We start from the raw sequence: 9,787 nt of genomic DNA on the forward strand, positions 1-9,787 counted from the left end.
TACTCTCTATAAAGATTCCCGAGCATTTGTGCTTAATTGTGACAGTTGCCAAAGATCAGGCAACCTACCCCACAGTTATGCCATGCCTCAACAAGGGATATTGGAGATTGAGTTGTTTGATGTATGGGGCATTGACTTCATGGGACCTTTCCCACCATCATACTCAAACACTTATATTCTGGTGGCAGTGGATTATGTATCCAAATGGGTGGAGGTTATTGCAACACCCACTAATGACACTAAAACAGTGTTAAAATTCCTCCAGAAACATATCTTCAGCAGGTTTGGTATCCCTAGAGTATTAATCAGTGATGGGGGCACTCATTTCTGCAATAAACAGCTTTACTCTGCTCTAGTACGTTATGGAATTAGCCACAGGGTAGCTACCCCATATCACCCACAAACTAATGGGCAAGCTGAAGTCTCAAATAGAGAACTCAAAAGAATCCTGGAACGGACTGTAATTAACCGTAGAAAGGATTGGGCAAGAAGCTTGGATGATGCTCTGTGGGCATACAGAACAGCATTAAAGACCCCTATAGGGACCTCTCCATACCAGCTTGTGTATGGAAAGGCGTGTCACTTGCCAGTGGAACTGGAACACAAGGCCTACTGGGCAACCAGATTCCTGAACCTTGATGCCAAGTTAGCTGGACAAAGACGATTGCTCCAGTTAAATGAGCTAGAGGAATTTAGACTCAATGCTTTCGAGAATGCAAAAATTTACAAGGAGAAAGCAAAACGATGGCATGATAAGAAATTGTCATCCAGAGTCTTTGAGCCAGGACAGAAAGTTCTGCTATTTAATTCAAGGCTCAAATTATTCCCCGGGAAATTAAAATCCCGGTGGAGAGGTCCATATGTAATCACAAGCGTATCACCATATGGATACATAGAACTTCAGGATAATGACTCTAACAAAAAGTTCATTGTTAATGGACAAAGAGTTAAACACTATCTTGAAGGTAATTTCGAGCAAGAATGCTTAAGACTGAGACTTAATTGAAGATCAGTGATAGTCCAGCTAATGACATTAAAGAAGCACTTGCTGGGAGGCAACCCAGCCAATCACAAAATTTAATTTTATTCGTTTTTCTAATAATTTGAAGTTTTACAGGTAGATGCTACAGTATATTCAAAAGGTGAAATAGCAATTGGTTGAAGTCACAAGGTTACAAGGAAAATTGGAAGCTCACTGGCGTGAAAAAGCCAGTAAGAAATACTTTGGGCGTTGAACGCCCAAAAGAAGCACCCACTGGGCGTTTAACGCCAGTAAGGGTAGCCATCTGGGCGTTAAACGCCAGAAAGGAGCATCTTCTGGGCGTTAAACGCCAGAAAGAAGCACCTTCTGGGCGTTTAACGCCAGTCTGCTAGCATCCTGGGCGTTCAGAAAAACGCCCAGTGACAAAGGACTTCCTGGCGTTCAACGCCAGAAAGAAGCACCAGATGGGCGTTGAACACCCAGGAGAAGCAACATTTGGGCGTTAAACGCCCAAAACATGCATCATGTGGGCGTTTAACGCCAGGATGGTGGGAGGAGGTACAAATTCGTTTTTAATCCTAAATTTTTTAATTTTTATGTTTCAATTCATGATTTCTCACATAAACATGTTTCAAATTGTCATCCATCATATCAAGTTAGTTTTCCAAAAACCCTGATTTCTAAAATTCCATGTTGCAAATATTTTAGATATATCTTAACCCAAAAAAACAAATGGCTTTCCAATCCAATCCATCTCTTTTAAAATTTGTTTTCAAAACTCAATTTTCTTTTTAAATCTTTTTCAAAAATTAAAAATTTCAGATTTCTCTTTTAAAATTATTATTCATATCTTTCTCTTTTTAAATTATATCTTTTTCTAATCATATCTTTTAAAATCATATCTTCTATCTTATCTTTTTCTTATTTTCGAAAATTACCCACCCCCCTCCCTATATTTTGAGTTCGGCGCCTACTCCTCATCACCATCCAACACTTGCTCTCCTTCTATCCCTCTTCTTTCTTCTCTTTTGCTTGAGGACAAGCAAAGCTCTAAGTTTGGTGTGTTTATCCGTGATCACAAAAACATACCTACTAAAGATCATGGCTCCCAAAGGAAAACAATCCAACCCAAGAGGCAAGAAAGAAAGCACTCCAAAGCCACTTTGGAATCAAGGGAAGTTCTTAACTAAAGAACATTCAGACCATTACTACAAGATAATGAGTCACAGATCCGTGATCCCGGAAGTCAGATTTGATCTGAAAGAAGATGAATATCCGGAGATCCAAGAGCAAATTCGAAACAGGAATTGGGAAATTCTGGCCAATCCTGAAACGAAAGTGGGAAGGAACATGGTTCAGGAATTTTATGCTAATCTATGGCAGACAGACAGGCAAAGAATAATTGGAGCTGCTCTCTTTGACCATCGGACTGTAGTCAGAGGAAAGATCATTCATACCAATGCTGACAAGATCAGGGAGATATTTAAGCTTCCCCAACTGAAAGATGACCCAGACTCCTTTAATAGGAGAATGATGAGGGTCAATAAAGGGCTGGACAAGGTTCTGGAGGACATATGCATCCCTGGAGCCACGTGGACCACCAGCACGACTGGCATCCCAGTTCAACTAAAAAGGGAAGATCTGAAACCAGTAGCCAGAGGTTGGCTGGATTTCATAGGGCGTTCCATATTGCCCACCAGCAACCGTTCTGAAGTCACTATCAAAAGAGCAGTAATGATTCACTGCATCATGTTGGGAAAAGAAGTGGAAGTCCATCAGCTGATCTCATGTGAGCTATACAAAATAGCAAACAGGAATTCTAAGGACGCTAGATTGGCCTATCCAAGCCTAATCTCTATGCTTTACAAAGATGCTGGAGTAAAGATGGGAATAACTGAATATATCCTAATTGAAAAGCCCATTACTGGAATATCAATGGTCAGACAACAGCAACAAGATGATTCAACCAAGAGGAGAGCACAAGAAGCCCTCCCAGAACTGCCCCAATTTGAATATTGGGAACATCTTGAGGCTTCTATTTCCAAATTACAAGAAGCTATGGATCAAATAAAGGAAGAACAGAATAATCAAAGTAGCATGCTTTGCAAACTGCTCAAGGAACAGGAAGAGCAAGGGCGTGATCTAAGGGAGCTGAAGCGCCAAAAATTAATCCTTGAACAGCACCCCACAGATTAGAGGAACATCTACTCCTCGAAACAACAGGTTGCTGAGTTCCAATTTTTCTGCTTTAGCTTAGTGATAGTATTATTATAGAAATTCACCTTAGGAGATATTTAGTAGTAATTAGTATGTCTATTTTGATTTTATTTCCAATTAAGCTATAATTTATTTTTCTCATCATCATCAGGCATAAATAAAGTAGTAGATTTTTTTTAGAATAAAGAAGTAATCTATATTTTCGAGTTCTCAATAATAAAAATTATAATTAATTATATGTGGTGGCAATACTTCTTGTTCTCTGAATGAATGCTTGAACAGTGCATAATTGTACTTTGAATTTGATGAATATTGGCTCCTGAAAGAATGAGGAACACGAAAAATATTATTGATGATCTGAAAAATCATGAAATTGATTCTTGAAGCAAGAAAAAGCAGTAAAAAAAAAAAAAGCCATGAGCCCTAGGCAAGAGTAAAAAGAATCCAAGGCTTTGAGCATCAATGGATAGGAGGGCCCAAGGAAATAAAATCCAGGCCTAAGCGGCTAAACCAAGCTGTCCCTAACCATGTGCTTGTGGCATGCAGGTCCAAGTTACAAACTTGAGACTGAGTGGTTAAAGTCGTGATCCAAGGTAAACAGAGTGTGCTTAAGAGCTCTGGATACCTCTGACTGGGGACTTTAGCAAAGCTAAGTCACAATCTGAAAAGGTTCACCTAGTCATGTGTCTGTGGCATTTATGTATCTGGTGGTAATACTGGAAAACAAAGTGCTTGGGGCCACAGCCAAGACTCATAAAATAACTGTGTTCAAGAATCAACATACTACACTAGGAGAGTCAATAATACTATCTGACTTCTGAGTTCCTAAGGATGCCAATCATTCTGAAATTCAAAAGATACAGGGAGATGCCAAAACTGTTCAGAGACAAAAAGCTACAAGCCCCGCTCATCTAATAAGAATCTGAGCTTCATTTAAAACTCTAAAATATTATTACTTCTTAATTTCTGTTAAAACCTATTTTATTTATCTAGTTGCTTGAGGACAAGCAACAGTTTAAGTTTGGTATTATGATGAGCGGATATTTTATACGCTTTTTGGGAGTAATTTCATGTAGATTTTAGCATGTTTCAGTTAGTTTTTAGTAGAATAATATTAGTTTTTAGGAAAAAATCATATTTCTGGACTTTACTATGAGTGTGTGTATTTTTCTGTGATTTCAGATATTTTCTGGCTGAAATTGAGGGAGTTGAGCAAAAATCTGACTTAGGCTGAAAAAGGACTGCTGATGCTGTTGGATCCTGACCTCCCTACACTCGGAATGGATTTTCTGGAGCTACAGGAGTCCAATTGGCGCGCTCTCAACGGCGTTGGAAAGTAGACATCCAGGGCTTTCCAGCAATATATAATGGTCCATACTTTGCGCGAAGATAGACGACGTAACATGGCGTTGAACGCCAAGTTCATGCTGCTGTCTGGAGTTAAACGCCAGAAAAACGTCATGATCCGGAGTTGAACGCCCAAAACACGTCATAACCTGAAGTTTAACGCCAAGAAAGGCCTCTACTCGTGGATAGCTTTAATCTCAGCCCCAGCACACACCAAGTGGGCCCCAGAAGTGGATTTCTGCACCAATTATCTTTGTTTACTCATTTTCTGTAAACCTAGGGTACTAGTTTACTAGTTAAACAACTTTTAGAGACTTATCTTGTATCTCATGACATTTTTCAGATCTGAATTACATACTTTGTGACGGCATGAGTCTCTAAACTCCATTGTTGGGGGTGAGGAGCTCTGCAGCGTCTCGATGATTTAATACAATTCCTTTGTTTTCCACTCAAACACGCTTGTTCTTATCTAAGATGTTCATTCGCGCTTAATTGTGGAGGAGGTGATGATCCGTGACACTCATCACCTTCCTCAATCCATGAACGTGTGCCTGACAACCACCCCCGTTCTACATCAGATTGAATGAGTATCTCTTAGATTCCTTAATCAGAATCTTCGTGGTATAAGCCGGATTGATGGCGGCATTCATGAGAATCCGGAAAGTCTAAACCTTGTCTGTGGTATTCCGAGTAGGATTCTGGGATTGAATGACTGTGACGAGCTTCAAACTCCTGAAAGCTGGGCGTTAGTGACAGACGCAAAAGAATCAATGGATTCTATTCCAACCTGATTGAGAACCGACAGATGATTAGCCGTGCTGTGACAGAGCATAGGAACGTTTTCACTGAGAGGATGGGAAGTAGCCATTGACAACGGTGACACCCTACATAGAGCTTGCCATGGAAGGAATCTTGCGTGTGGGAAAGGATTTCAAGGAAGAGTTGACGTTCAGAGGACAAAGCATCTCCAAAACTCCAACATATTTCTCATTACTGCATACTAAGTAACGATTTGATTCTCTCTTATTTTTCTTACAATTTTAAATACTTTGACTTCTTACAATTAAATCCAAATAACCTTATTGGCCTCCTGACTAAGATTAATAAAATAAACATTGATTGCTTCAAACCAATAATCTCCGTGGGATCGACCCTTACTCACGTAAGGTATTACTTGGACGACCCAGTGCACTTGCTGGTTAGTTGTGCGAATCACAAATTCGTGCACCACTATACAAAAGTTAAAAGAGACATTTTATCAAACACCTAGCATGCATAAAGAGAAAAATATCATAAATTGCAATAAAAATAAATTCTATAACTATCAATTGCAATAAAATGATAATAACAACTCAAATAAGCATTAAAGAAAAAATAAAACATCAAAATTGCATTAAATAAAATTAAAAGTAACAAGAGTGTTCATAAATATAAAAGTGATCAAATTGAGAAATTAGCAAAAGAAATGAAGATGATCAAGACAAGAGAGTAAGAAACATAAATAAAATTACATTAAAACAAGAATTAAATGCTGAAATTAAAAAGAAAGTAAACTAAAAACCCTAATTCTAGAGAGAAGAGGGAGCTTCTTGATAAACCACTATTTTATGGTTTATCTTGTGTGCAATTGACTGGATTTTATCAATCTTTCATACCCTTGTTCATACAAAATGCATGGTTATACATTTGCCTTCCTGATCTAATATTATGATTGAAAACATGCTTCTTTGACCTTAATTTTGCTAATCTAAACACTCTCTTATTACCATTCGATGCCTTGATATGCGTGTTAAGTGTTTTTAGATATTATAGGGTAGGAATGACTTAGATGATGGAAAGGAAGCATGCAAAAGTGGAAGGAATAAAAGAAGTTGAAGAAATTGCTAATGTTGTCAGCCTGACCTCTTCGCATTCAATCGATCATAACGTGAGCCACAGATGTCAAAATGAGGCGGTTCCAGTTGCATTAGAAAGCTAACGTCCGGGACTTTAAAACAATATATAATTTGCCATAGTGTCCGTACAGCTAGGTGACGCACACGCATTGTTCTACAGAAAATCAGCGTGGCAGAAATCACAACCAGCGATTTCTGGTCTATTTCCGGCCTAGTTTCAAGCCCAGAAAACACAGATTAGAGGTTATAGAGTGGAGGAATCAGGGAGAGGACTTCTCATTATTCACTTTTCATAATTTAGATGTAGTTTTTAGAGAGAGAGGGGCTCTCTCCTCTCTCTAGGATTTAGGATTCCTAGTTTTATGCTGTTGAATTGGATATTACAGAGTCACTACCTCCATTGAAGACTTCATCATTCTAATTTATTTCCTGACTTATCACTTACTCTTCCATATTCTTAATCCTTGTTCAGAGTTACAATTGGATTGCTTTTATGAATTCAATTTTATTATTTATTTAATTGCTTCCAATTTTATTCAAATTATCATGTCTCTTTTCTACTCCTTTTTCATAACAAGGAAGATGGTATTCATGTTGATAGAGTAGGCTCCCAACTTGACTTTGGAGTTGATTAATATTTGAGACCCTTGAGTTGGAATACTCAAGAGTTAATTGGTAATTGAAAGTTGTTGGCCAGCTTTCTAGTTACTAACACTAACCCTTCCCAAGGGAAATGATTATTTTCTTGTGAATAGAAGTTGGCTTTCAACTTGACTTTCCTTTATTGAATGAAGGATAACCAAGTGGAACAACAACCTATTACTAATTAATCTTGGGAAATCCAACAAGGATAGAACTTCAGATTAATCTTCTCTGGGTCAAGGCTTTTTATTGTTATTATTTATTTTCTCTGCAATTTTCTCTTCTTATTTCTCATCCCTAAAACCCCAATTTACACAACTCAACCAATAATAAGAACACTTTCTTGCAATTCCTTGAGAGACAACCCGATGTTTAAATACTTCGGTTATCAATTTTATTAGGGGTTTGTTATTTGTGACAACCAAACTTTTGTACGAAAGGATTTCTGTTGGTTTAGAAGCTATACTTTCAACAAGAATTTATTTGTAAAATTCTAGACCATGCAAGAATCCATTCGTCACTTCTCTCTCTAGAAAAACTAAACAAAAACATGTAAAAATCTAAACCTAATTGCCCCCTCATTCCTCTTCACTTTGGCTTGAAATAGCTTCAGAAATGGGTTGGATTAGGTTTTGGAGGCCCAGAATTTGCTCCTAGCGATTTGCAATTAATGAGGTCACGTGACAAGGGTCACGCGTACGTGTGGGTCACGCGTACGCATCACCTAACGAAATTCACTCCCATACGTACGCGTCGCCAAGCTCGCACTTGTGCGTGCGCACACATCACTGTGCACACTCACAGATGCTGAATCTTCCAAACTCTATTTCCTCATGGTTTCTTCTCTTTTTCATGCTGCTTTTCTCACTTCTTTAACCCATACTTGCCTTGAAAACTTGAAATCACTTAGCAAACACATCAAGGCATCAAATGGGATTAAAGTGAATAAAATTTAGCAATTAAAAGGCCTAAAAAGCATGTTTTCACTTTCAAGCACAATTTAGGAAGAAATCATGAAACTATGCTATTTCAATGGATAAGTGCAAGAAAAGTTGATAAAATCCATCCAAATAGAGCAAATAAATATCATGAAATGTGGATTTATCAAGTCATCTCATAGAAGTATTGGTTGTCCTTCACTGCCTTTGGAGACAGGTTGCAGTCACACTTTTTGATAAATTTGGCTTGAACATAGTGAAATATGAAGTTGGTGTACTCATATTGGAACTGATTCTCAATAGGAGAGTTTGATACACATGGGATCAGGCCCCTGTTGTCTGCTGCATCGCATTCCAACTCCTGTTGTTGCTTATCTACAAGACAATTGTCATACTGGTGCACAAATTGAATCAAGCTGCTCCTACACGTTAGGTACTTATCAAAGAAAGCATGCATGCTCTCAATCCGTTGTGTACTTCTCATGCTAGCCCAAAATTCGTGCTCTAGAAAAACAGGGACCCATATATTGCGAATATGATAGATATCTGCATTTTGAAAGACATATTTGCTTTTAAAATACTCACCTATGTTGTGACACTAAACATGCATGAAAGGATATTTAGCATAAGTTCATTTCTTTTACAAAATCTGGTTAACACTTAAAATGATGAATGAACAGACAAACCAAGTTTTGGATGTGTATTCATACCATTGAGCCAATTATTGTCATGAAGGGTGTACTCTTCAATGAAGTCATACAATGATCTTTCAAATAATTCTCGCGAATGAGACTCATAAATAATCCCATTCATTGTAGCTTTAATTTCTTCATATCGGCTCAATCGTCCAAGTTTTTGTAGTATCTTCTTCGTGATGTGCCAGATCCATAATCTATGCCTAGTGTTTGGCAAGACATTTTGAATGGCTATTGCCATGGCCCCGCATTGGTCAGTTAAGATTCCATATGGTATTTTTTCCATACATTTTACAAATGTTTGCATGAGCCATTCAAAGGATTCAGTCTCTTCATTCCCCAATAGAGCACACCCAAAAAGACATGACCTTCTGTGGTGATCGACGCCCACAAATGCTGTAACTGGCATCTCAAACCTATAAAAAACCAACACATGGGGCAATCAGTGAGCTTGTAAATTAATGAATCCATAAAAAATAAACCAAAAAAAGAAGTTACTTGTTGAGCTTGTATGTGGTGTTAAATGATACCATGTCACCAAAATACTCGTAAGCAGCTCTTGATCGAGCATCCACCCAAAATACATGCTTGAGACTTTTGTCACTATAGACACAAATATCATAAAAAAAATTTGGGTTTTGCTCTTTCATCCTCGTAAAATAGTCCAGCATCTCTTGCGCATCAGTATCATCTCCATGGATTCAGAGTTTACCAGGTATATAATATCTAACATTCTTCTCTAGAAATTTCAAATTAGAACAACCACCAGCTTCATCAGCAAGCGCCTGAAAAGTCTTCGAAGATCTGTGATGACAAGTCATCTTATGCTAGTTTTTCACGCATTTTTCACTTGTTTCATTTGGTTTTATGCACTTTCTTGCATTATAAGTAAGTGATTTGGAATGGATTTGCATGGTTTTGTTGAATCAATCAACCATCATTTATTTGACACAAAATCATGAGGTTTAAGCTAGAATTAGTTGGTATTTGAATGATTTATAAACCTTGTAAATTTGGTGATGCTTTGATTGGTTGTTTTGATTACTTGTAGGTGAAGAAAAGAAAGAAACA

General features: G+C 37.8%; 1 protein-coding gene across 1 annotated transcript; it reads right to left on the reverse strand.

Annotated features, from left to right (window-relative positions):
* Positions 1-8,187: 8,187 nt before the first annotated feature.
* On the reverse strand, positions 8,188-9,366 carry LOC112717629 (protein FAR1-RELATED SEQUENCE 5-like). The gene is made up of 3 exons (XM_025769609.1): positions 9,215-9,366; positions 8,732-9,132; positions 8,188-8,567 (listed from the first exon to the last, which is right to left on the reverse strand). The coding sequence occupies exons 1-3, from the start codon at positions 9,364-9,366 to the stop codon at positions 8,188-8,190; spliced, it is 933 nt and encodes a 310-aa protein (XP_025625394.1).
* Between the last annotated feature and the right edge of the window lie 421 nt (positions 9,367-9,787).

The sequence above is a fragment of the Arachis hypogaea genome, chromosome 10, assembly GCF_003086295.3.
Source record: "Arachis hypogaea cultivar Tifrunner chromosome 10, arahy.Tifrunner.gnm2.J5K5, whole genome shotgun sequence".
Lineage (NCBI taxonomy): Eukaryota > Viridiplantae > Streptophyta > Magnoliopsida > Fabales > Fabaceae > Arachis > Arachis hypogaea.

Coding starts and splice junctions, on each gene's coding strand:
- LOC112717629 (XM_025769609.1), bottom strand. CDS start 9,366: ATGAAAGAGCAAAACCCAAATTTTTTTTATGATATTTGTGTCTATAGT. Junction 9,133..9,214: donor ACCACATACAAGCTCAACAA/GTAACTTCTTTT, acceptor GGTTTTTTATAG/GTTTGAGATGCCAGTTACAG. Junction 8,568..8,731: donor TGACAATAATTGGCTCAATG/GTATGAATACAC, acceptor TTCAAAATGCAG/ATATCTATCATATTCGCAAT.